At 43.1% G+C, this 27,811-nt stretch overlaps 1 protein-coding gene and 1 long non-coding RNA gene across 2 annotated transcripts in view; one reads left to right on the top strand and one right to left on the bottom strand.

The window, feature by feature from the left end:
• The window catches only part of LOC133157269 (transcription factor SOX-6-like), a 51,917-nt gene that overhangs the window by 2,861 nt on the left and 21,245 nt on the right, over positions 1-27,811 (top strand). Inside the window, exons 2-7 of the mRNA XM_061283664.1 lie at positions 8,928-9,002; positions 15,504-15,711; positions 16,106-16,331; positions 21,764-21,853; positions 24,292-24,464; positions 25,597-25,665. Coding sequence (XP_061139648.1) covers positions 15,505-15,711; positions 16,106-16,331; positions 21,764-21,853; positions 24,292-24,464; positions 25,597-25,665 — 765 coding nt within the window. The 5' untranslated portion in view covers positions 8,928-9,002; position 15,504. The remainder of the gene's footprint in view (positions 1-8,927; positions 9,003-15,503; positions 15,712-16,105; positions 16,332-21,763; positions 21,854-24,291; positions 24,465-25,596; positions 25,666-27,811) is intronic.
• On the bottom strand, positions 15,408-16,292 carry LOC133157270 (uncharacterized). The gene is made up of 2 exons (XR_009714980.1): positions 16,151-16,292; positions 15,408-15,703 (listed from the first exon to the last, which is right to left on the bottom strand). It is a non-coding gene; the product is annotated as an uncharacterized LOC133157270 (long non-coding RNA).

The raw sequence follows: 27,811 nt of genomic DNA on the forward strand, positions 1-27,811 counted from the left end.
ATAAGGTAAAGTGGCATTAGTGCGTCCAAATGGCAGACTTATATATAGGCTGTCAATTCAGCACATTGTCCCCCGGCCTGCATAGCTGTTCTGCGAAGACCCGCAACTTCCCACCCCCTCCTTCTCTTCCTCACAATCAGTCGAGCGCAAGAGATATCCCGGTTGAAAGAAGAAAAAGTTCTGCGTTCACCGCGACTCATACGAAGAGCGTTTGGAAGTAGTGTGTCAAATGGCTGTTCCTAATATTTGGATATTCTAATAGAGTGGACAGCCATTTTCAAAGTTGCTCATATTGTCAGGGGAGACTCACTTCTTTCACTCTAATTTTTTTTTTTTTCCCGTTCTTTAGTAATCAGCAGTCGAGCATGGGGTGGGTTCACCAAAAGCAACAGTTTCTGACAAAAAAGCAGAGAAAATGAGTGACACCTCAATTAAAAAAACAAGAAATGCGACTGAGGAAGCACAATAATAGTTCTGTAACATCCTCTGTTACTCTTGCTAATATCATACGAATGTAAAAAGATTTGCGTCTAAAAACAAAACATGTTTGAACATCAGCGTTCATAATATGTGCAATTGTTTCAACAATTGTTGAGCTATAATTTGAAGTCTTTTTCTTTTCAGCGGTATGCATTTCTTAAGTGCGGCGAAACCTAACCACAATTACGCACTTAAGCTTTTTGGCATTCGTCAGAACCGCCACCACTATATAAGTACGGAACTAAACGCCTTTATTAAAGACGGTCCACATACAAGGCCGTTTGCTAGCTAGACCACAAAAGCAAAAGCTCGCTAGCTTAATATAGCTTATAAAGCTTATACCAAACCGAGTTCCACGTTGATTTATTGAACTTCATCTGCGTCATCCAAATAAGCTTAATAATAATTTTACATTTATTGTTGGGTACTATTTCTTGATGAAATGCTAACATGCTAACAAGCCATGTCTTGAAACGTTTCCTTTCCTAATGATTTGCCATAGACTAGTAGGCTACGTATGTTGTGGAAACGCAGATTTTACATTTACTCGCAAGTGTTCCAAGTCTTCTGTAAGTGCACATTAGTAGGCCTATACAGTATATATTTATCTCGGGCACACCCAAATTGCAGCGTTGCAAACACAAAGAATAAAGAAAGACGCCTGAGGCCGTGTTCAATGAAGATGAAACACACATGCGCGCATTTTCTCTGTCCAAGTTGCTAAAGTTTAGCACACTGTTAGCATAAATTCTTCCCAGGATTTACTTTAGTTCAGTTTACATTTGTTCGTCTGTGTCTTTAATACAGTGCTTCTCAAATAGTGGGGCGCGCCCCCCTTGGGGGGCGCGGTGCTATTCCTGGGGGGGCGCGTGTGACCCTGGGGAACAGGCTTTTTTTTTGGCAGTACTAGAATAAAGTGTAATTGCGCCTTTACTACAGCAGGGGGCAGTGGCGCTCTCATTGTTACTTCTGTCACGTTTGCGACAGTGCAACATTTTACGACTTACAAGACAAGTTAGGATAGTCACGGTGGGGAGGGGGGGCGCGAATAGTTTTCTTCTTGCTAGGGGGGGGCGTAACAGAAAATAATTGAGAAGCACTGCTTTAATATCAGTAGTAACCTTTAATATCAATTATTTATCTTTTGTTTTAAAAAATGCATCTCTCCGTAAGTGATTTTTTTGTTCACATGACAAATCTCGTCTTTAACGGTTGAATTAGACAAATACACAAAAACCTTGGATTGGAGTGAATACACGTTTCATCGGGTACATTCGTAATGGAAATAATATACAAAAAATGTAGATATTTCGAATATTTCTCAATGTCATACCGCTTCTTCTAGTCCTGTTGATATTTCGCTATATGTTAGCATTCAGATGTTTAGCATTGTTCTCATTCTTACTGGAAATACTATACAAGGATAAAATGCTTGCTAAACACAAACAAACATTATATTTTAGAAAGAAAAGGGCCTTACGAAATAATGGTGAAGAACCAAAGAGAGTTAGCAGATGACTGATGTGGGGTTCAAGTATTAGTGTGAGGATGACTTAGTGGTAGACGTACACTTATAACGACATAATCTTTTGCTACTCAGTTCACTATCCTGCTGTGTTAGCTTACCAATTGTTAGCATGTTATAATTGTATCAATTGTATCAATCTCTACTCTGCTATTTTGTTACATGTTAGCATATTAGCATGGTATTCTAAGCTTTAATCAAACAAAAACTCTTAAGACTTCTTTTCATCAACCCCGCCCCTGCAACACGCCCTGTGCCTTAAAACAAATTAAAAAAAAAAATAGTGTTAATGCTAGACTGAAAGTGACGTGTAATTGTGTCTCGCATTGTTGACTCAGACTGGAGAGACCATTGTGGTGCAGCAGGTTTCTATTAGGAGCGTCAAAAAAATAAAGATGAAATATTGGTGGCGCCGTCGTCACGGTGCCTCATTGTTGCTGGCACACTCCACTCACTCTGACTAATCAGTACCACGCCGGCGATAAAAACCACTTTGGACCACAAAATGTATTTATATAGTCTGCCGTCGCTCACATCCAGATAGTGATGCAGCGGCCAAAATATTACTAACAGCTTTCAATGCTATTTTATTCCCCCTTCGGAAATAATGTAAATAAATACGTATAATCTTTCAGGGTAGCTATTGTAAATTCTCTTTATAGAAATTGTCGGCAAGGTTTCATGAGTGATGTGCAAGCTAATTTCTCTGAGAAATGAAAAGCTGAAATGTATTTAAACAGTACATATGTGAAATAAAGAAAAAGAAATACTGGTCATCAAATGCTTTTGATTACAACATAAAGTAGACATCTCACTAAAATAGAAAGTGTCCATATTAAAGCACAATATGACACTTTTCGTCGAGCACTGTCTCCGCAATGGTCCCAAAATAGCTTATTTGACGGACAGCTCCAGAAGTTCCTCCTGGTGTGCCACATTTGGCGGCGAGTCGTATGGGTAAACGATGCTGAGGCCGACATGCGTGTAATGTGCCCCGGACATAGTGCTGGATTAGCACAAGCTACGCGCTATGCTGCCATATTGTTGCTGACTGCGCCCCCACCTCGGGTTTCCGCAATGCAACTCGAGCCGAGGAGAAACCACGGTGGCATTGGCTTGCTGTCATGCAAAGTAAAAAAAAATCGGATCAAATATAAAAATATATCAACCCCTGAAGTTAGTTTCAAAAAAAGTACTTAAAAGTAAAAAGGATTTTAAACTTTTCAAATCGACTTAAGTACAGTAACAAAGTTGGTATACTCAGTTACTTCACAACAGTGATAAGAGGTTAAAAAAAATAACTCAAACTCTTGTTGACTACGCTCCCGCCTCGGGTTTCCACCACGCAGTCCGAGCCAAGGAGACGACGACGGCGGCCGCGACGTTGGCCTGGTGACTCTCGGGCGCAAATGATGCGTTTAATGTGCACGAGGGATGATAAATAAATAAATACAAGGAACGCTAACTCAGCAACACTTTAGTGTCACTCTCCAGCAGCAGCAGCAGCAGCAGCAGCCGCTTTAATATGGGAAACATACGTCTCTGTGCCTGTGATGTCACTTGTTATTGCTGGAGGCCGCCTATAGGAAAAATCCCATTTGTAGTCGAAAGGAGCTTATGTCATAAAGACTCTATTGTGGCTCGTGTGTTCGCGCGTGTGTGTGTTTTTCCTCACACTCCGGCAGGCTTAAGTTGGTTACATGGAGTCTTGGGGCCTGTGTACATGACACAGATGACCGGTTTAACAGGATGAAAATGGCGACTTTCTGGAAAATTGTGCACACTTTCCACAGAGACACGAGACTCTGAAATCAGATCATTAGATAGCCGCCCCCACCAAAAAATGACCACACCTTTTTTTTTTTTATATCCACTTTGCGTTATAATTAGCCATTGACTACCCTATTATTGCGAGTATCAATTATTTATTTATTTAATAAATGGGTATTCATCCGAGTTTTTTTTTTTTCAAAGTTGAGAAAAGATGTCGCCCATAAGATCTCCCTGCTGTGAATTGTACACATATGGAAATGCCGACGGTTTTATTCAACGCTCCCTTCACTTATACAGTGAGCTAGGATGCTGTTTTATGGTGCTGCAGATTTGCGCACTGTCGTCTAAATCACTCGGCCTCTCTCGCCAATTGCTCCCAGCATTTACATTTATGCATGCGGCAATTAATTACAGCCCGGCACCGGCCTTATAAATTAGAGACGGGAGGGGGGGGCGACACATACCCCCATACCCCCATTCATATTAATTGCCCGTGACAGTTAAAGCCTTGTTCGGGTCGTGACAAGGTTGACTCCAGCCCGGGACGCTGCTCCCCTGGCGCTCCTTCACACATCTGATCCTCATTTTCAACAAGTGGCGGCGGCGGCTGACTTCCATGATGAATGACTGGCTTGTGTTGTATTTTGTTCGAGTCGTTTCTGCAATCAGCGGCATGCGCCCTGACGAAAACGAGGAAGTAGTGAACCTGATTAGCCTGGTGCTAAAAAAATAATTCACCATGAGCAAAAAAACCCCGAAATGAATAGCACACAGACAATAACATCAGTTGATGGGTATTTATAATGCTTGGAGGAGTTGGGGAGCTCCCATCATGACCCAAATGGAGAAAAGAGGAAATAAAGTCCTAAAGAAGTATAAGCTAGGAGAAAAGAGGAGCTATTGTTATGATTGTTCGTTTTCTTCTTATGCTGGTTACAGGTTGGCATGTTCACAAAGGATGTCAATAAGTGAAAGGAGTGTACCATTTTGGGACCTGAGGCAAGGGTGGGTAGGAAAGTAGACAAGTGAAAATATTCGTCTTGTTGTTTGTTCTCTTGTTTGCGAGAAGACTACTTCCTGATTGGTGATGACACGTGATTGACATTTGCATTAAATGTTTAGGAGTCGTGCATCATTCTTATGTTTCTTTAGACTACTTCCTGGTTTGTGGAGAATGGGTTCACGCGAGGAGACGGCACGGACTCTACCATTTGTGTTGAGAAGTGGGGGTTGCGACACGAAAGTGTTAAAATAACGTGTTATGTATTTTTCTTTGTTGTGCTTCCATTTTGCAACCTACTTCCTGGTTCTTGGGATGCTACCATTTACATTCAGGTGGGGGGGGGGGGGCAGTTTAATTGCGACTCAAATGGGGGGGGGAGGGGTACAATCCCAATTTTTTAATAACCAGCCGGCTACTTCCTTGGATCAAAAGTAGAATCAGAACTTTTATCTCGATTCCAACCAGATTCATTTTCAAAAAAACGTCCCAATTTGCGTCTCTTGTCCTTTGCAGTCACGGGTCATCAAATGAGCGCATGTTTTGTCTTTTCTTGCCAGGGGGGTTCCGCGGAGGTCTTCTCACGCTCTTTTCACGTCAAGACATTCTTTTTTTTCTTTTCTTTTCCCAACTCCTTCCCTTCTTCACAAGGCCCTCCTTTCTTCTCAGTCACGCCAAGCGAGTGTGTTTGTGCATACCTCGGCGGTCGGACAAAAGAGATGCTTTTGACATTCACCTCTTGTTTTTACAGTCCCGGCAAGGCGCGGCGTTTGCACAGCTTTGTCTGGCAGACGCGGGACAATGGCGTGCGCCCATAATGTAATCTCCTCGGGGCTACTTAGGTGCGGACGTATGTGCCGGCGCTTGCCCCGGCCCCGAGCCGCTCCTCGCCGTCTTGGCGATATTTCACGCCGAGTGACTCAGCGGAGAGAATGCGTGTTGTCACTTAAGGCTCACTTGCTCTTTTGTGAGACGCACAACACAAAAGCTTTTGCACTCATGCAAACATCCTCGTTGTCGATCCGAGTCGTCAAAGGTGTGCTCATAACAACTTGCCCGTGCACATGTGTTGTAACAAAAGACACGCATCTGCCATCCAAAGATCCCGATGACTTGTCTTAAGTGAGATTGCGGTAACTCAAACCTTGAGATTAACTACTACACTATTTGACCGAGCTTCCAGTTTAAATCCTTTAACCTTAAGCATAATCCTAAACCCTCAACCCTCACCCTGAACCCCTACCCCATAACCTCACCTTTGCGAATCCTTACCCCTAACCCTACCTGGATTTCCTTAAGCCCAAATTTAACTCCATACCTAAACCAAGCCCACTCCTGAACCACTATCCCACCTTCACCCAAACCCTGAAGTCTGTTTCCAGTAGTATAGTCCTACACCGTAAACCCCTCACCCAAACCAGACCCCCAAATTTCACTGTAAGCCTCCTAACCTATCTCAAAAGCCAAACCTTGAACTCTAACCCAACCCTCAATCATAAGGCTACCTAACCCTAAACTCACTCCAAATCCTAAATCCAATCATGACCCCTTAACCGAATACTTAACCCCAACTTTAAACCCCTAACCCCACCCTCTAAACTCCGCCTTAAACCCAAACCTGTTGAAAGAGTTAGGGCCAATGACTTTGCCTTACAAAACCCAAATTTTAAATTCCTGGAGTACCCTTACCTACCCACGCTAAGCCTCAGACAAAGGAGTTGAGTCCTCAAGGCCCAACCCAGAATGAAACATTGGCCCTTTCCCAACAATGTGAACAATTAGACAAGCATTTCGTCTGTAATTAACCACCATTCGTCATTGTCAGCCCGCAAGAGAAGACATGTTCGTCATTGTCGTAAATACCGGTTCACTTGCTGCTTCTTCATTTGATCAATTGACGTGAACTGAAACTCTTGATTGCTTCGAGCAACTGAACCTAGGATGGTCATGGATTGTCACGTGTACCGTTTGTTGAGAATTGTAAAACCACTCACGTAGAATGCAGAGCGGAGAAAAGTTCGGGATTTTCTCCAAAGTACGGTGCACTCCAAGGGTCAAAAAGTACTCGCAGTTCGAATTCACATATTTGGATGTTTCGTATTTTTTAACTCTCCTAACTATTGTGAGCACATGTATGGTGGCCCTCAAGGCTCCAAAATAGTTCAATATGGGTGCATTTCATATTTTCTTTGACTTTTTTGTCTTGTAAAAAAAAAAAAACTGAGCTAATTTTATTTTTCCGGTTATCTCAATCGCCCGTCGGGACTCCATCACATTTTCACGCTTTCGTCACATTTGATCAACCGCAAATGACAACAAGCGGTCCTCGGAGAGAGACATCGTTTATGGGTCAACTGCGGCTCATTGTGGTTTAATTGGCCGTGTGATTAGCGGGAGCTCCGGTGCGCTTCCTGTCGCGTGAAATAGACGGCGCTCATTGTTGGTTGGCGCAAATGGCGCTGACAGCTGCGATGTGGCAACATTTGTTTGCCTGCGTCACGGTGGGTATTCGCCCTAAGAACAATGTCCATCTGATAGGACTGTTATGCTGACAACTTTGTAATTAGCTTCTGAGAAAATTGTAGCGGGTTTATCTTACAACATATAACATCTTCCTAAATATTTGATTATGTTTTTTTTTGTCTGGGGTGGAAACAAAAAGGAGCTTGATCTTGGCCTCTGTAGTTTGTGGGAATAACTTTTTCTAACCTACATGGTTGACGATACAATGTGGAGAGAAAAAAAAACAATAGATAGAATAAAAGTCAACTATGTTGATTAATTAAGATCGTGGTGTTTTTTGAAGTGGAAAAAACAAACAGAAGAACATTCCATGAAAATTTAAGACGCTTGTTTGTTTGTTGTCAGCTACAAGAATGATTTTTGGACTATCTGGCGTTTAGAATGTTGAATAACATTAAAAAAAAAAAAAAAACATAGGCGAGAGGTAAATGTTTACAGCATGTGAGTATTTTTGCCAGCTCTGCCTAGGAAATGTGAGCTGGGCACGTTTTGTTTGACAGCTGCTGGACAGCATTTGTCTACTCTGTCGTGCGCTAGAAGGAAGAAGAAAAAGCGACAACGTATCTTTGTGTCTGCTTGTCTACATATTGACAGTAATTATTATTTTATTATATTTTATTATATTGTATTAATTATATATTATATTATATTTTATTAATTATATATTATATTATATTATATTATATTATATTATATTATATTATATTTTATTAATTATATATTATATTATATTATATTATATTATATTATATTATATTATATTATATTATATTATATTATATTATATTATATTATATTATATTATATTATATTATATTATATTATATTATATTATATTATATTATATTATATTATATTATATTATATTATATTATATATTAATTCAGCCCGGCCAAAGACAACTATGTCAGTGGTAGTCACGTACAATATATATTTTTTGGCTGAAGAATAGACGTGCACTTGACGGGACAGATTCAGACAGGCTGAATGTTTTTTTCTTCAATTTTCTCAGCCAGCGTCTTGCGCCTCCGGGTTCGCTGAGAGTTCGCACGTTGTACGTATGACACATTGATCATGCTATGCCGCCATCACGCATGGCATGCTGGAATTCTCAGCAATTACGTCATTAGGTGTCAACTTCAAACGAGATCCATAGTATCCTTGATTTGTTTTTCTTAGAAAAAAAATGCACAAACAAATTGTAATAGGTCAGGTCTTGTGAGGTGCACCACAGGTTTGGTGTGCGCAGGTGAAGCCAAGTATTGCCTAGCACACCAAACCGGTTCTTCTGACATTGTAGAACATGTGTAGATGAGCTCACCAACAAAGTTTTTTTTGGTTGATTTTAATGACTTGCTATGTTCACAAGAAGAACTTGTTAGCGACCGATCGAATTGTTTGGCTGACATGAATAAAACATCACATATCGCTCTGATCGCTCTTTATTTCTTTATTGTTCTCAATTAGCCTCACATTGTAGAATCAAAGCCGTCGTACACTCTCTGTACAGAATTTGCGAGGACTGGGAGTGCATATAAAATAATTCTCTTTCTTTGTACTCTTTTGTGCCTCTCCCAGCTGCAGTTAAGTAAATCCCCTCAACCATATTTTCTCTTGTCTTCGCAGGTGATGTTCAGGAATTTCCAAGTCGTCCGCAAGTGAGAAGAGGGCGTGCCGGAGTTGTTCGAACCTCTTAGTTGTGTGAGTCTCCTTTTTTTCTGATTACTCGCTTGTTTAGCGCGGTGCACCGAGCGCTGCGCTGTTCAATAGCCGCTTTCACTCTGCGGGCGTGTGGAGAAAATTGGGCCAGCAGGCGCCGTGCCAGCAAGCTCTCAACACGGGGACCTCGACAGTGCACCTATTTAATGGACTCCCCCCCCTACGCTAGTAATAAAGATTATATCAGGAGTCCGCCGGTAACACAAGCTAGCCCAGCGAGAAAGCGCGTACCAAAAGTGCAGATGGCAGAGGTTGGAGAAAAGAGTGATCCTGCCATATGGCTAATCCTGCCGTTTAAGAATATTTATTAAGACCGGCCACGGCGGCCCGTGAGCGGTGTCAGCCGCAGGTCACTGAGTGGCCGACGAGGCTCGGTGTTGGGTTTCGGGCGCTAATCTGCATCCTGCTGATGGGAGGAAGGAGGGGTGGGGGCTTTGATTTCAAAGAGTTTGATTTATACTTTGACTCCAGTTTTCTTTTGTCAAAATGTAATTGTTTTAATCCCTTGAAGGTTCTGAATGGATTTTTGAGGAAAACTTAAAAGGTTAACTTAAAAACCCTTTTGAGTGCTGTTGCTCACCAAAACAGCAGCGTACTGTTGCTAACCAAAACAGCAGCAGCCCCGAGCCAAGCTTGTAACTGCTCTTTTGGATTTGTGTGGAATTTAACACCTGTCTTGAATGAGTTCCTTGGTTTTAGGTTATCTATAGACATCATCTTAAATGCCAATTAGCATTCCACGCTACCATGGGGTCACGGCACACTAAAATTGTTTATTTAAAACATAAGCGGCTCAATAGGGGACAAAAGTAGGGATATCATTTGGAGTCGAGAAGAAATTCATCGTGTAAGACAATCCATCACTTGATGTGTAAAACAGTTGCACGCTCGTTTTTAAATTTCCTTAAAATAACAACATTTAAGTGCATCCTAAAACCGAGACCTGTTGGTCCACTCCACATGTGACAGGAGGAGTCTTTTAAATGATAACGAGCATGCGGTTTAAACAAGCGGGGATCGTTTGAATAATGCTTGACGTAACTGGATGATGTTTGTTCCTTGGCGTTTGGAGCACGATATGTAATTAAGCTCCGGCCGGACGCCCTACTTTGTCTTTGAAGTGGCGTTCCGAGTCTTGATTGCAGCTCGCCGGCAGGAGTATTCACTTACGTGCAGGCTCGCTTTAATTTCTTCGCCGTCCTTTCAACGGGTAGATGCAATTACGTGTCGTCGGCGAGATGACAGGAGCGCGCTAACGAAATCTCTGAGATCACTGATGCTGCCGTAACAGCGGCGAGGATTCTCGTGGTTCTTCTTACTGCCGATTTTCTCTGTCCTGGGATCCGTTGTCAGATTGCCAGGCAAACATCGTCGTCATGAATCTGACTGAGAAGTTTAATTTTGATGTCTGTAATTGGGCTGTAGTGGGGCAACCACGGTAGTGCCCCTGCAAACTCTGCCTAGCAACAAGAGGCAGTGCAAATATTTGATGTGTAAAAAAAAGTCTGTTGGTTTGCCTCGATACGCCAACTAGATAGTTCACCCAACTAGTCGAAATATTTGTTATAGAAGTACAAATTTGGTTTCAAACAATGTATGTGCGCCACGGTCAACATTTAGGATGCTAGCGCCATGTTTATGAGGTTAAGGGGCGCCATTGTCAGGTGATCTTCGAATGTTACAGATGTTCCCCAAATGCATGTTTGCTTTAAACACATCAAAAGAAAAGACTTGCTTAAAGTGGACATCTCGAGCTAACGAGCTAACTAGCTAATATGCGCGCTGAGGTTACCTGTTTGGTCCGCTAGCTATAATGATCTCCCTTCACCATCGCTCTACGCATTAGGTTGCAAGCAGCTGTGCTAATGAGCAGCACGAAACATCATTTAGCGTCATTTGAGGCGCGGCCGGACATTAGATCAGCTTTCGACTTTTGGCTAACTGATCCCATTTGGACGGCGGTGAGGAAAGGGAAGTACTCGGCGGTAGGAAAAACGGGAGCCACATTTTGCTGATGTGTAGCGAAGGCGTGAGAGTTGAACACAATTAATGTCGCTTCAAAATGTTTGCGTTTCAAAAAGCCCCGCGGGGAATATTCAGGCTGATTGTTTCTTTCATAAAATTGGTGAGGTTTGCTGTGATGACTTCAAACAGGCTTCACTACTTTTTAACCTTCTTAAAATTGGAGTACCTTAATTTTGACCTCATTGTAACCTTGTTTTTGGATGCTTGTTTTTAATGTTGAAGATTTCTTTGTCATATTTGCTCAAATTTCTTTTGACTCGCACACGGCTCTCCATCCCCTACTTGGAAATAAATCATACCCATCGAGGCGAGCGCACAATCCCCGAGCCTTGTGGGCCTCCTCCCAAACCGCCCGAGCTCTCTCTGGAAGCGGGGGTCTGCTCCACATATCACTCCCCCCAGCTTCTCTTCTGTTTTTTTGCGGCGAGAAGAAAGGAAGCTGTCGGGCTGAGTCACTTTTTCCCCACTCGCGTGTCGTCTCCCCGAAGGAAACCGCAAGCGGCGTCTCTTCCTGGAGATGAGCGCTTTTGTCTGCTCCGGGGCGGATCCTCCTCGGCTGAGGTCACGCATGGCCTCGGCGAGGACGGGATGGATCGATACCGTTTTTTTATCCCATCTGGTGCGGTCGCTAATGAGGAATTTGGTGAAAAAGCGTGACTTTTGTGTGACTTCGTCATATTTGCACTTTGTTCTGAGGTACAACTCAGGTTTGAAGTCACGCATTAAAATTACAACCCCCCAAAAAAACCATATCGTAGATTGACAACATTTAAGAAGAAGATGCCAGCCGAAGACATCAGAAGCACGTCTCACTCTGCATGTCTCGTCTAGACGGCGCCACTATAATTGCGCAATATCGGAAATATTCTCTCGCATCGCTCGTCTTTACATTATTGGAAAGGGACAGCTGCTGATCTTCAAGGTTGGCTCTTCTTGCTTGATGGGATTGAGGCCAGCTTTTAACAAAGCCTCTTCCTCCTCCTCTTGATCCCATTTCACTCTATTGTAGACTGTGACTCTCGTTTAACATCAACGAGGCGTCAAACGTTCGGCCGACGAATTCGAAACGACCTTGGGTCACGTGTAGAATAAAAATCCAAGTTGATCCCGCTGACGTTGGAAAGACGTGTGCGCATCAAGCGGCTCTTGCAGATCTTCCACATAGTCCAGGTGTACCTAATATAGTGACCAAGCCACGACAGCTCAGATTACACTCGTGCAGACTAGCACACTGTAATTAAAGACTTCAATCCCCTCGGGTTGACTTTCTTCGCGGGACGGGACTAATTGATGGTGACACACAACAAATGGAGGCGGGACGATGCCATTCACACCACACGCCAGTGTGCGTGCACAGACTCACTCTCACATTTGATTCAGGAACTGGACGAAAAGCACAGAGCCGCTCGGTTCGTCTTCCAAGGCAGAGTAACAAATATTCTCAATCCTCCAAAAAAAAAAAAAAGAGGAAAACTTAAAGTACAGAGATTACCAGCATTCGCACGTCAATAACATACTTGAGTTGTAAATAGTTGCCCCGATTTGAGGGATTAGATCCGTGCTAATAACGGGCGCTCTGATTGGCCAGATTACGGAGCGGTTTGAAGCGAAACCGTGAACAATGTCTATTAGCCGAGGCGCCGTTAATGCACAATGGATACCTTGTACGGTAAAAATAGAGCGGAAGTGCGTGTGTGTTGTAGTCACTCTCGCAACTTCAGAAACTCCATTTTTATGACCGTGCTCCAAATTGTTTTTTTGAATTACGTTGACCTTGAATAAAAGTGCCATCTGCACACATTACATATTTAAAACAGTCAATAATTGAGGTTCAAATTGAGTTCCCAGTGTGCGCGGTCAAATTCCGACAGCGTTTCCTCGGATCAGATCAGACGGGAGGAACAAAGCTCATTGTCGGAGGGAAGGGACGGAAAAGTGCCACTGGGATTATCAAGGGAGCATCCAGTGAAATGACTTGTCACTCCTAATCTGAGATTAGCAGACTTTAGCACCTCGCGGGTGCGCTAAAAGCCACCTGTTTGGCCCTTCATCCTTTTGTTGCATCAAACTTTTACGCCCTGGTTGAACACAATGCTCGTTGAGAGATATTTTTAGAACTTGGTCACGCATTGCGCACTTTTTAAATTGGAAAAAGTCTTTGTGCAATCTGTGGTTTTCAATCATGCTATCCCGCGGTGCCGTCTTGTCCTTTTAGATCAACGTTTGCTCAAACGGATTTGTGGATTGAGACGACCAAAAAAATGGAAATAAAAAGTAGATTGTCTTCCTCTCAACTTGACAGAAATGATTTTATATTTGATGATTTATATATTTTTTTTCTGCTTCAGTGCTGACAGCCCGAGCGAGTGTGCTGATAGGTGAGGTGGGTCCATAGGGCCCAGTGTTCTTCAATGGCCGCCTTCAATGGCTCCCTGTGTACGCGTGAAGTCGATAAATGTATGCCGACTCTTGTGTTTGCGCTCGCCAGGGTGTGTTGCCCTGCCAGCAAAAACAAGGCGGGGTGTTGGTCAATACGTCCACTTCTGGACTGCGGTTTACAGTTGGCATAGTCGTCGGCGTTTACACCCACTGTACAAACATCGTGTTTATCTGTAGAAAAACACATTCCTTCGTTTGATTGATATTTTCCATCTCTGTACTAACGAAGGAAACAAACTCCGGTTCATGAGATGATGAGAGAGCGCCTTTATTGCACACATGCACAATTGCGTAGTTGTCAAGTGTGCTTTCTTTTGGGGCTGGATATCAAAAGGTTAGTATTTTTTTAATTTTCGGCAAAAATAATTCATTGAGGAGCCAACTATTAGCTATTTTAGCTATTTTATTCAAATAAATAATATATATATAAAATATAATAACAAATATACCGTATTTTACGCACTATAAGGCACACTGGATTATAAGGCGCACTTTCAATGAGAGAGTTCAAGAGAGAGTTTTTTTTTTTTATTCGCCATGTTTGAGCGTGCCAAACAAGGAATCTGACTTTGGTAAATCACACCCTCTGTTCAACATTTAGGTGACTAACAACACTCAGGACATGTGAATGAATGGCCCATTTGAAAACTTTGTCCATATATAAGATATATACATTTGGTCCGCAGGCCGGACTTTGGACACGCCTGCTGCAGTGGCTCAATATTGGTCCATATATAAAGCGCACCTGATTATAAGGCGGCTTTTGAGAACATTGGAGGTTTTTAGGTGCGCCTTATAGTGCGGAAAATACGGTAACTTAAAAATATTTAAAAGATATATAAAAAATATAATAAAAAATAGAATTAAAGAATATTTAAAACAAATATTAACAGGACTAACATCTAAAGAAGATTTGGCAAACGTTTGTGACCTTGAATGAACCCTGAAAGACCTACGCATATTTTCATCAGTATTTACACTTGTACAAAAATTGCATTTTAAACCTCCACAAGGCCTTTGACAGAGCTTTCAAAGCCACTCTTTGGCGTCAAAGAGGTGTCGCCGTTGAATGTTTCTATTTTGGGTGACAGCGGCGGAATGATGGCAGCGGTGGTCGAGGGGCGATCCCCAGGGGGGGGAAAAACGGGTGTGTATGCGTGGGCATTCCTGAGGCCTGACCTCTGACAGCGCCCCCTCTAACAAGGCTCCTCACAGGCTTGAGACACACAAGGCCTATTATCTCTCTCTCGCTCCCTCTCTGTCTTTATTTGTCCACTCAACTGCATTAAATTCACACCTGGGTGTCGCCCCAAAAAAGCATGCTCGAAAAACGTAGACATATTAACATTCGAGGTGTTTAGACGTTGTGTGTGGTTGGATTAAAATCTTACAATAATGTTATTTCCCAAGAGGCAATTCCAAATCAACCCGAACTGTGCGTCGTCATTTCTATTGACACTTAGGCCAGTGAAGAATTTTCAAACATGACTCTAAAGATTTGCTGTACGGGTAGCAAAGCTGTTTTGTTTCATTTCTAATTTGCATGATTTCCTCGGAGGGAATTCAAGTGCGGCGTTGGATGGAAAGCCAGCAGGTGGTCTTTTGTTTTCTTCATTCTTCTAGCTTAGAGGGGAAAACAATTCTTGGAAAAGAAAGTCCTCCGGTTCCCGTTTGTTTGCCTCCGGAATCTTCCTCTTGGGCTCCACGTGGCCGAAGGGACCTGACGGCTCAATGCTGCGTTTTGTGTGCTTACTTTATTTCTGGGAGGGAGGGGGGGGGTACTCCTCATCTGTCACAGGTTTCCCTTCGTCCCGCCGCCCACAATGGGCGATTGTTTGTCACCGGGTACCCCCCCCCCCCCCTTCCCCCACACCTAACCCAACCCCTCAGGAAAGATCGGACCACTCCTACCAAATATCGAGCTTGTTTTTGTGTTAAGTTTAATAAACCGACAACATTGTTGACTATTATTTAAAAAAGTATTTTATCCATATAAGGCCTCCCCCTCTCCATTCCCAGAATGATGTCTTCCATGCGAGCATCGCCTCCGTTTCACGCAGCGCCCGAGGGAGAGGGGGCGCTCGGCTGCAGCAACACCAACGCGGCCTGGCTGGACGACCACGGCCCCAAGGAGACGCCGTCACCTTCCCCGCCCGAGCAGCCGCAGCCAATCAGAGAGAAGCGAGCAGACGGTGACTCTTGGGACAACGCTGCGTTGGCTGCGATGGTGAGAGAGGGAACACGGCTCATGAAACACGCATGAAACATGCGGGAGAGGCGAGATCTCTTGCATAGTTATAGACACACACACGCACACACACGCATGAACTGTATTTGTGTGCTGCAGGCACTGCTGAAGGCAGCCCAGTGAGGGTCCTCCTCTGGAGACTTTTGACGCTTTACGTTGACGCGTGTGTGTGTTTCAAAATCAGAATCTTAAAAGTTAACAAAAGGTCAAAATAAAAACTTTGAACTGGTGAAAAAAAATAAAATAATTGACTATTCTAGACAAATAAACCAACTATTAAAAGTCTAACAAATTTTTATAAAAACAATAAATGTCCGAAATGTACGAACACGATACAGATGACAAGTTGAGCTCTTTTTTTTTCCCTTCTCAGGACACGGATTGCCCAAATAAAGGCTCCTCTGTCATCTACTCGTACCGGGCCAGCTCCACCTCGCCACCCAAGCCCGACGACTCTTCCCGGGATCGCGGCGAGCAGATGGCGACGGGCGCCGGCTTGGCCTTGGGGACCCCGGAACGCCGCAAGGGGAGCCTGGCGGACGTGGTGGACACGCTGAAGCAGAAGAAGCTGGTGGAGATGACCAAGACAGAACAAGACGGTAAGTGTCCGAGCTTAGGATGCTCGTCTGTGATTGGCCGGAATTGACCCCGCCTCTTATCAATACATACACGTATATTTATTTCATGTGTAGAATTCGTGTGTGTGTGTGTGCGTGAGTGCGTGTGTGTGTGTGTGCATTCCGAAACTACTTTGTCTTCTGCACCAGCAAGTTTCTTTTTGAACTCGCCAAATTACAACGACTCTGGCTGGTTTGATGCCGATATCAATCGGTGCAAAGGCAGCTTGTTTCTTTTTTTCACGTCTGTCTGATGTGAAGCGCTCGCACGGAGAAGCGTCGGAGTCTCCCGGCATGCCGGGGCCTGCCCTCGGACGGGCGCGGAACGCCTTCCGCGAAGCCTGTCACGGCGCCACGTAGTAATCTGGATATCACAGCGCCGCTTGATCTCTCTTTGACTTTGTCACTGACGCGCTAAATGCGACGGCCTGGGGCGTTATCCAGCGTGAAGTCTTTTGACTTGAAAGATGGCCGCCCGGCGTTCTCACGTTCTTCCCGTCACGTCGCAAGATATGAACTTGTGTTCTCGATGTCGCAGTTTGCATGTCTTCCTGTCGTGCCAATTTTGCTGGCGTCGCCGTGATTGTTGTTGCCCTGCTTGCAGACTGTCAGGTTCCTCATCATGAGTTTTTTTCTCAATTAATCGATTTTCTAAAGCTCAAAGCGTCATTCAGTGCCCGGAAAGCGATGACCAGCAAGCTGCCAAGGTTTTCTCTCATTAGTTGGTCAATGACTTGGCTCAACGTGTCTTTGTTATTGATGAGTGAGGCTTCAGATGTCAATTCCTTGGAGTCAAAGGCCTTCCTGGTGAACAGGTTCTCGTGCAGGAGCTGTTTTTTTTTTTGTCAGATGATTGACAGCTGGACAATGGTTTCCTCCCGCTTTCCCCTTGCTGGAAAGGGCCCGCCCTCATTAGTTAAAGCCATCAAACACAACCGTGACCCGTGCTCGCTTAGCTCGGAACGAGAATGTGGGCGGCGTCCCTGTTAGCAAGCACGCTAATGAATACAATGCGATGGATTTTGCTCCTTAAAAGTGCCATCAAGTGCTCGTTAAGGTGGCGCGGTCTCGCTGTATCGCCGCACAGCGGGAAAGACGTCCTTTATGAAAAGACAGGTTTGAGATCGAAAAGGTGAATTTCAGCTCCACTCACATTTCCGCATTCGCTTGAATTTCCAATTGATCTTTTATATCTTTTATAGACTTACAGAAACATGAAAAAAAATGTATTTTTTCTATTAATAAAAAAAATATATATGTTTTTAACCTTAGGGCATTTTTTCAACTGAGTTAATTTAGCAACAAAACATTTGAACAGAAATGTAATCATTTCTTTTTGCAAAAATTCTTGCAATAAATACAAAAAATAAAACTTTTTCTACCAAAACAATTTGGAAACGCTACCACATAATCTGACTATTTTACAAAATAAGTAATATTTATAAAGAAATCAATTACTTTTCTATTTGACCCAAAAACTGAAATTGAAAACTTTGAAATTGATACAGGACTGAATAAAATGTTCAGGCATGACATGAGATCAGATCGGCGGCGCCGCGGAAGTCACGCAGGTTAGCCTTGTCCCCGCCCCCTCACGCCAGCTCAGCTTTAGTTAAGTAACCACGGCTTGTAGGAATTCAAAGCAAAACGTCAAATGTTGTCTCATGCCATGACGGACGCTGGACTCATGATTTTTTCATGAGCGCCAAGCACGCACTGTGTTGACGTGCAGGATGATGCCGTGTGACACTCGCACGCATCAATAATCGGCGGAGGGTCAACTCTGGCTGTTATTTCAAAGCAAGATCTTTTTTTTTCCAAATGGGCAGTGCAGAAGAAACAATTAGGATTCACATCCAAATTCAAACGTTGCCCCTCCTTCCCAGGAGTGTGCCCACGTTGACCCCTGTGCATGTGTGGGGGGGCTTATGGATCCAAGGAGCCAGGTGTAAGACGTTGTGATGACAGCTTAACAGCCCAGTTGGGCCGGGCCCGAGAGCTAAGCTCATTGGCTAATTAACAAGGTCTTGGCTCGGGGGCACCGTGTTTGCCTTGACTCCGCCAGATTGCCACTTTGAGCTGAGTGTGTGCATGTGCGAGTGTGTGTGTGTGTTGAGATTAGCATTGTGACTTAACTGTAACAGGCTGACGACATATTAGCAGCAGTAAGCATTTGCACTTTGGGGGGGGGACGACATACGATAACAAAAATGGAAAAAATGGAAAGAAGGGAGTCTGGTAACCCCGACCGATGCACGCATGCCGCTTTCTCGATAAAATGCGCCCCTTGTGACTACCCCCCCCCCCCCCCCCTCACTGCTATCGCTCCTCTGTGACCCAAATCAGAGGTACTCCCATCGGGCTCAGGGCCCAAAACAACGCATGTATTGTCTAAAGCACACACGTGTGTGTGTGTGTGCGCGTGCGTGCGGTTTCATGTATCAAGACTAAAGTGGAACCAGAAGCAGGGTTCTTGAACGGTTGAGGTTTTCGGCAGCGTGCTTAGTACAAAGAAGCAATTTTGCACCCTGACAGCATAAGACGCTCTCATCTTTAAAATAGACAAACAATTTCGATGATTCATAGCGTGCATGTTATTGGAATGTTTGCCTTTTGTGTTTCAAAGCATTTCTGCACCCCGCTTAGAGGAAACAATGGAAGAATCTATTTTTCTGTTTTTCCAATATTTTGTTTGCTCACAATACAAACATATTCTCTGTGTATTATTTTGAGTCAATATTTGCAAGTTTCTCATTGTGACGCATCCTTAAATAAAAAGAGAATACTTTGATATACTATATATATATATATATATATATATATATATATATATATATATATATATATATATATATATATATATATATATATATATATATATATATATATTTGGATATATATAACTAATAATAGTAAATATTTTATATATTTTTAATAGTTCATATTTTAATTGTATATACTACCGTATTTTCCGGCCTATAAGGCGCACCGGACTATAAGGCGCACCTTCAATGAATGGCCCATTTTAAAACTTTATCCTTATATAAGGCGCACCGGACTATAAGGCGCACCATTAATGCATCATGTCAGATTTTTAATCCAAATCAAATCATTCTCCATTTTATCTTTTTTATTTCAACTTCAATTACTTTATAATCATAAAATAATGATCCATAGTCTTTTTGAGTCATGATTCATAGTCTTCAGCGGGCCACTTATGATTGATTTCATGACACAATGCTTTGGGCCAGTTTAAATTTAGGAATTTGGTCCATATATAAGGCGCACCGGACTATAAGGCGCACTGTTGGTTTTTGAGAAAATTTTAGGTTTTTAGGTGCGCCTTATAGGGCGGAAAATACGGTATATACTAAAATAAACATTTCATAATACAAAAATAGAAGGGATTGTATGCTCCTGTAAATAAAAAAAAAAATAGAGAAAAGTTTTACATGGGGCTAAAATGTATTATACTACCGTTGAGGCCCCCCCACCCGCCACACACACACACACACATACACTGATGTTTCAACCCTGCTGTATGTTTGCCTGCGTGTGTTTTTGTGAGCAGCGAGAGTGGGTGTCGTGTGACCGATGAAAATAGTGTGTGTGTGAAATAGACACCGTGCCTATACACAGCCGGGCAAACCGCTTTGCACTATAATGGTTTTACAACACTGATGCACTGTGTGTGTGTTTTTTTTTGCGTGTGTGTGTGCGTGTACAATTAAAGGTCCGAGCTGTACAGTGGTATCCTATGATCAGTTTGTATGTGTGTGCTGATGTTTGGACATATGTTGACTTTGATTTGACACAGACATCAGCGGTGCAGGACAGCTGTGAGGACAGCTGCTCGCACACGCCACTTCTACTCCTCCTCCTCCTCTCTTTCCTCCCTTCTTCCTGTTTGTCTCTCGCTTCCTGTTTCTTCTTTAATCTCCTTGACTTTCACTTGCTTCTGTGTGATAAACAAATGCCAGTCTTCTGAGACAGCACACATTTTGCCGGTTCTCCGTGTGGAAAAAGTCAATGCTGGGTTCCGTGTGAAAGGCAAACGGTGGATGAATGCAATTTTGCTGGATCTTTGTGCGAAACTTCAATCCAGTGGCGGCAAGTCAACAGAGGCTTAGCTAACTCACCTTCAATAAGACGAAGAAATGAAATACCGTAATTTTCGGACTATAAGTCGCGTTTTTTTGTCATAGTTTGGGTGGAGGGGCGACTTATACTCAGGAGCGACTTATATACATTAATATGTTTGTTTTTTTCACTTTTTTGGGCATTTTATGGGTGGTGCGACTTATAGTCCGAAAATTACAGTAACCAAAAACTGAGCAAGTTCCTCCTCTCGCTCAACACTTCTCAGCCACCTCTCTCTTCCTCCACTTGACGAAGAGACGTCGGGGAATTTTCATACAGGCCACCTTTCTAAACAGCACTTGATCCCGACAGATAAAGATCCATGTAGGGTAAAGAAAACGCGGCCCTCCTCTTCGTACGTTGTGTTTACCGCCGTGGGAGGTATCGTAAATCGTCCACACAAGTTGCGTTTTCCTGCTTAAGTGCATCTATAAATTGTGTGCAAACGCGGCCCGGCGTCACCGTGCAGTTCCTCGGGAACGCTCGACGAGTCGGTTTGCGCGATAAATCCCGTGGAAATGAGTTGATTTCAGACGTCACCGTCTGCTGCTCAATTTGGCAAAATGGCTTGTTTAGTCCCACTGGCATACTTACTCATACGTCTTGAAAGTAACCCAAACTGGGTGAAATATTAGCTAACCCAGCGTTGGGTCCCAAAAGGTTCGAATCAGTGCTGGCTTTTTGTGCTCGGTGAATTGTGTTGAGGTTTTGACCCAGCATCAGGATTTGGATTCAACAAGGGGTCTGATTTTATTATTTGTCGCTTCTCGATCTTCATCTCGGTGTAAACGTCCGACTCGAGCTTTAATGGAGGCGGCAGGCGTCTCGTGATTTTGACAATGAAGCTCCTCCCAATAGACTCGACGTGCGCCGCCCCAGCGAGTAGCGGCCTTTTGTCGCCATCCGACCGCCACAAGCGAGCTATTGTTGCCCGATGTCGCCTTTCCAAATCAGTCCAGCCCTCGGGGGCCGCGTTGTTACAATGTACGTTTCTTGAGACTGAGGTTTTTTTTTGAGGGGGGGGGGGTGCTATTTAAAAGACGCTTTTGCTAACTGATGCTTGTCAACATCATATGAATAAATGACAGGAAATAATAAACTGATTACATTTTGGGGAAGCCAGCAACCACATAATTAAAGGCACATTTTATCCCGACTACAAAGGAATCGCGATTTGGCCATGCCTAACTTTTAAACCAAATCTCATATTATCATCCCAACTGCTTTCCACGGCCATCAAAGCTCACCCGCTCTGCCGTTCGCTGCCTTTTCAGAATCGACGTGCATGGAGAGTCTCCTCTCCAAAGACTGGAAGGAGCGCGTGGACCGCCTGGACGCCGCCGAGCTGCTGGGCGACGTCAAAGGTCGGTAGAGTCTGCCGATCTATCTTTGTCTGTGTCTAAATAGAGACTCTCCAATAATGTGTGTTCTTGGGAAAACAAGGCAGGTGGTATGTAAACTAAGAAGGCGTGTAAATCAAAGGGCTAATAAAAGCGCAAACACGCTGTCGTTCTTCTCCTTCATGTGAATACTTTGAGCGTGCTTGCGCTCCCGGATGCATTAGAGTTGACTGGAAAGTGTATACAATGTAAATGTGGCGCTGATGAAGAGGCGCTGACGTCCGTAAACACATTTCCCCACATGACAAATGGCAGAAAAGTGCGGCGTCATGTTGAGATTTTGCAACATGAGCGAGTAGATGCATGTGAAAAATGGATTACACATTTTTGCAACAAGGAAACCATCATTTTACTCAAGTATAGATTAGAAAAATATATATATTTATTTTTTAAGTCGTTAAAAATGTTCTATGCGTATGTATATGTGTTCAAAATAAATTTGGAAAAATATGTTTAGAAAAATGTAAAAAAACATATTCGGATGGTTATATGTTCAAAATAATTTTGGAAAAAGCATTCTTATAAAAATGAAAAAACGAAATGTAAAAATCATATTTGTATGCATATATGTTCAAAATAATTTTGGAAAAAATATGTTTGGAAAATATATTTTATACATATATATATATATATATATATATATATATATATATATATATATATATATATATATATATATATATATATATATATATATATATATATATATATATATATATATATATATATATATATATATATATATATATTTATTTACAGTTATTTGTATTGGGTAAACGTTATAGAGAGAACTTGTTTATTCTTTTTGGCCCTTTAGGCTCAGTGTCTTATCAGCATTCTCTATTATCATAATGCTAAAACGATGAATGCTGATTATGCAGTCTACAGTATGTCTGCACAGAGGGCGTGTCTCGTTTGTGTTTGAACATAATAATGAACAAAGACCAATGTCAAACATTTGCAAAACACACGGAAAATTTACTTGCGTTTTACTGAGAATCCAACTGCCAATGAACAGCCGAGTCAATATTGACCTGGCGCTACTTTCAGGTTTTACATGAATGAAAATGAAGGGGGGGAAAGAAAACACAATCCTTACTGTCTCAGTTGGCTTCACACACAACTCCCCCATTATTGATCAATCAATCTACCCATCCTCAATCCAGCCAACCAATCAGATGTTCGCACACCACGTTGGCCGCACATGCTTATCCACGACTACCTGAATCAAAACTAGAAGGGAAAAAAAACTTTGATTGTCAGGACAGACTCACTCTGGTTTGGTTGCCCGACCGTGTTCCGATCCTAACTTGGAGGAGCTGGATCGAGAAGACGATGAGAACCCAGCCGGCCGGGTAAGCTTGTTTGCTTCCCATAGAAAAGAGCAAAGAGCCTCAGAAACAAAGACACAAACAGAGGAGAATGTTGCCTTTGATACGGGGCTGCTATGGGCTAATTCTGTGAGTGTGTGTGTGTGTGTTTTGGGGGGCATATTCGGCTGGGGGGGGGGCACAAAAGGGGGACTACAATGGAGACTTTGTTAGTATGCAGGTAATGTCGGGGCCACCCTTCAGTCTCCCCACATGGCCCCAGGGCAGGACCTTGTAGACACACACACACACAACCAAACATCAACACACATATCGCGCTTGTTTTTCCGACAGCCGTCAAACTCCTCCAACAAACTTTATTTGCAATTTTGTCTTCGGACAAATCCACTTGTGGCACAGCAAGCTGGTTCTTCAATTAAAATGAAAATAATAAAACGTATTCTAGTGTGTTGAGACATTTTGCGGACCACCATTTTGAAACAAGTGCATCAGCACTGGAAAAACCAAACTGCCATTTCATCAGCAACTTTTATATAACCTTCTGCTTCCACTGCCAAGTATGTGACGAAAGTATGTGACAAAAGCTTGTAAAAGCAAGCGGCTTTAATTGTTGTGGGAGCGCAGACGTAACGTGACAAATGCTAGCTCGGCGTGTGCGGGCATGACTAATAAGCAGCCCGATTTTCTCCACGGCGTGAAGAAGAACTTTGTATTGTTACAAGTTTGCCGTGACATTGGCTGAAGCGGTCTTTTGAGTTGAAAGTAAAGAGCACTCAAAGCTACATTCAGTGGAAATTCTCATTAGTTTTGAAAATGAATAATTTGAGGTGGGGCTTTCATCGATTCCTCAACAAGGTTGAAAAGAAAAATGTGCACGATTTGAACTGAGTGGCAAGTGAGTCACACGTCTGTCTATCGTCCAACACATTTTTCTTTACATTTAAAAACTTTTTTTTTTCCCATCAAAGCAAATGATCTATCTCAAGAAATGATCACAAACTTCGATGGATGGTCTTTCAAATGTAAAAAGAACTGTATCTTAGACTTGTCTTTTTTTTTTTGTGCTCGCAGGGACGGCCGAGTCTCTGGAGGAGAAGGAACGGCAACTATCGGCAATGATTAGCCAGTTGATCAGCTTGAGGGAGCAACTTCTGTGCGCCCATGACGAGCAGAAGAAGATGGCTGCCTCGCAGCTGGAAAAGCAACGGCAGCAGATGGAGCTTGCCCGGCAACAGCAGGAACAGGTACAGTAAATTTGTGCTCTATAGGTGTTAAAAAGTGTTTAAATTGATGTTCATTTCCATTTGCTTGTCTCTGCTGTTTTTTAAAATCATGTTAGCATTGAGCTGGCTTGGTTAAATACATTGTGTTTTGCGAAGCGGGTAAAAAACTATTAGAAAAAAATATTTTTTATGGTCTCACTATATTACCGGTTCAAACATGGGTCTTACCTTGGGCCCGTTGACGAGCAAATAAAACTTTTTGATCGTAAAATGGAAAAGTTGCAGGTGTCACCTTCCTGTCTGTGTAAATGCGTTATTAGCTGAAAAGCATCATTAGCACATCAGCCCAAAGTGAAAAGTGTTTGCAGGTGTCACACTTAATAAACAATTAGCACGTGGCTATTAAGACCAAAGCGCTAAAGTCGCCCCTCGTTAGCACCGACGGCGTTAGCGTCTGGTCAGCGTATGACAGGCTGCGTATTTGGCCGGGCGCCCGTCACAATTACATTCCAGAGCTCGCCGGCGGACAAAGGAAGGAAAGATGGCGGGAGAAGAAAAGATAGCTTTTCGCATCCAGCAGTCATCCGGCTGTTGAGACATGATAGGCTGCTAACGCCCTGCAGACAAAACGTGCCTTTAATGAAATATGACATGTGCGCAAATGGGTTGCCGCCTTCCATTCGGCGGGCCTGTAATTACGTCGCGGAATAAATGTACAGAACGAGCCGTCTCGAAGGCAGCGCTTTCGCTTTTTATTCCTCGTCAGGTGCTTCACCTTCGGCGATGGAGCTGTGATGTTTGAAGCAAAACAAACTGAGAAGGGGGTGTCGACGGATGTGCGCTAAGGCTAGCTCAGGAAAATGCATCGCTTCGAGTTGTGACATGCCAAACGGGCTCAGACACATCCACTTTTTCCAAACCTAAAAATAGAGAAAATCTACCTAATGGTATCAACGAAAGAAAAAGAAACTGAACTATTAGAATCGGAAAGTACCTAGCTTTCCATGCCGCCGTTAGCTAGCGGTTCATTTCAGTCAATTGCAGTGGACAGGCTGACATGTCAATCATTAAATCCACACCACATTTTTTTTTTTTTTTTTTTAAATCCAAAAGTGCCTCCTCAAATCTAACAAAGTCGAACGCGTGTTTGCAGATAGCCAGACAACAACAGCAGCTTCTGCAGCAACAACACAAGATTAACATACTCCAACAGCAGATTCAGGTGAGTTGGTGAATGCCTGACATGTTCTAGTTCCATTAGGAAGGTCGTTTTGACAATGTTCTCATATTTCCTCCTAATAAAGGAATTCCAATATAATATTCGTCACAAAAAGTGTATGGAAAGGTTTTAATTTGCTATGAAAGGTTTATGTGGCTAGGTTTAGCTTTAGTTAAAATGATTGCTTGGTGAATAAAATATTTGGACATTTGTAGATTGATATGGGCTTTTGGAAGTCATTTTAAATACTGAAATATTTATTTCATATGTAGTCATTTTAAATATCAAACTATTTATGACGGCATCACTGTACAGCTGCAGCAAAACCAATCATTTTACTTTTTACCATACTTGGTGACCTTTATTTTTTATTTTTATTTAAATCTTCCACTTGACAAATATGCTGTATGTACATAAAAGAAAAGCCACATACTAAAATTAAATGAAACAAAGCATTTTGAAAAAAACAACAACACTAGATACTTACTGCATCACACACACACACACATACACACACACACACACCTCCTGTCATTAATTCCTCGCCGTCTGTCTTTCTTTCAAACACGTCCATTGTCCTTCCCATCGATTGGCGTGTTGTTGGGCGCCGGTAATAACACGGCAGGCCCAGACCTTGCCTTTTATTCTCCGTGCGAAGAGGTGCGCCTCTTTGGGCGCACACGCACGGGTGTACGGTGACCCCGTAATTGCGGCGTTCCCGCCGGGTCGCTCACCCTCGCATTGATCACCCCGGCAGCGATCGATGCCCCCAGCCGTCCTCCCACTCATTCTCGTTCTTCTTTTCATTCCTCTGCTTTCTTCTCTCACTTTCTAACAACACCTTTTATCCAGCACAATCAGCTATTAGGGGAAGCTGTGATTTCGGATTTTTCCTGAATGTAACACATGACTTTATTATATGGATAATATCGAGGGAAAACTCCAATTCTATACTCCATGACCAAATATGAAAACTTTGTGAGGATAAATAATGTTTCCGGTTGAGATGGAAGCGGATCAGCCGCCCCCCACCGGCGACCGGGCCCTGGACCGTAGCCATGACGACGGACGGCGCTCTTGGCGTCTGGCCAACACGCGCCATTGTTTCCTCATTGGCGCACTTTGCGGCACGTTGAAGCAATTCCGGCCTGGCGTGAAACAAGCGGTCCAGCTGAGATCTCCATAATCACACGCTGCTATGCTTTCAGGAGCGGTTTGTTGAAACCAGCTCCGGTTGCAGAGCTTCACAGCATGGACCGGCATCCCAGTTATTGCCCCCCCCCCGCGGTTCGGCGGCCCTAATGAAGTCCGACGCGAGCTTTATTAAGGTTCAAGGGGGCGGGGTCCTCGTGGCGAAACGAAGTTAAAAAACACAAGAGCTCGTTAACGACATCACACCGTAAGGAGCTGGCATGAGAGATCCAAAGGAGGCGGTCCGTAGGGGGGTTGATAGCCCTGGAGATGACAGCGGGTCGAGATTGTCCAACGAGGTCGCCGCTTTGATCAAATCAACAGACAGAAATGGAGGCCCAGCATAAACTGAGAAGCTTTTGTTCACAGTTGGAGCTTCTTTTTCCACCAGCAACATCTCACAGCGTTCATTTACACAACGCCGCTCACTCCTACTATCCTTCGATATTTTTGACCTAATGAATAGTCGTGGACCATGTCTGTAAATTTCGGAATTCTTCGCAATCGTCCGCTCTTTGCCAGAGCGAGACATGATCGGTTAGAAGCAGTGCTTTGGTGCCATCAAAAGAATGATGTTGACGTGTTTCCAGCTTGTGCCAGCTTTGTCGTAGATAAGCAGACACAGTAGAATGGCGGCCATGTTGGCAGGGGCGACTGTCCCATCAAAGAAAATGGAGACGATGGACATTAGCTTAGCATCACTATTAGCTAGCAGCTCAAAAGTGGTGTGTCCAATCGACTAAACATATTTAGGGATGTTTTTCGAATGGATAACCTCTTCCCCTAATTAGTCTAGTAAATCTTTTTTTCCATTGTATTTGACCAAATACTATATTTAGCCAAAGAAAAATTGCATTTGGCTAAGACTATTTTTCTGGCTACTTGATGCCATTGAAATTATAGCTTTGCGCTAACATTCATGCTAGTTTCCCCCCCATGATAATAGAATCCAAACTCT

This window comes from Syngnathus typhle, linkage group LG7 (assembly GCF_033458585.1).
Source record: "Syngnathus typhle isolate RoL2023-S1 ecotype Sweden linkage group LG7, RoL_Styp_1.0, whole genome shotgun sequence".
Lineage (NCBI taxonomy): Eukaryota > Metazoa > Chordata > Actinopteri > Syngnathiformes > Syngnathidae > Syngnathus > Syngnathus typhle.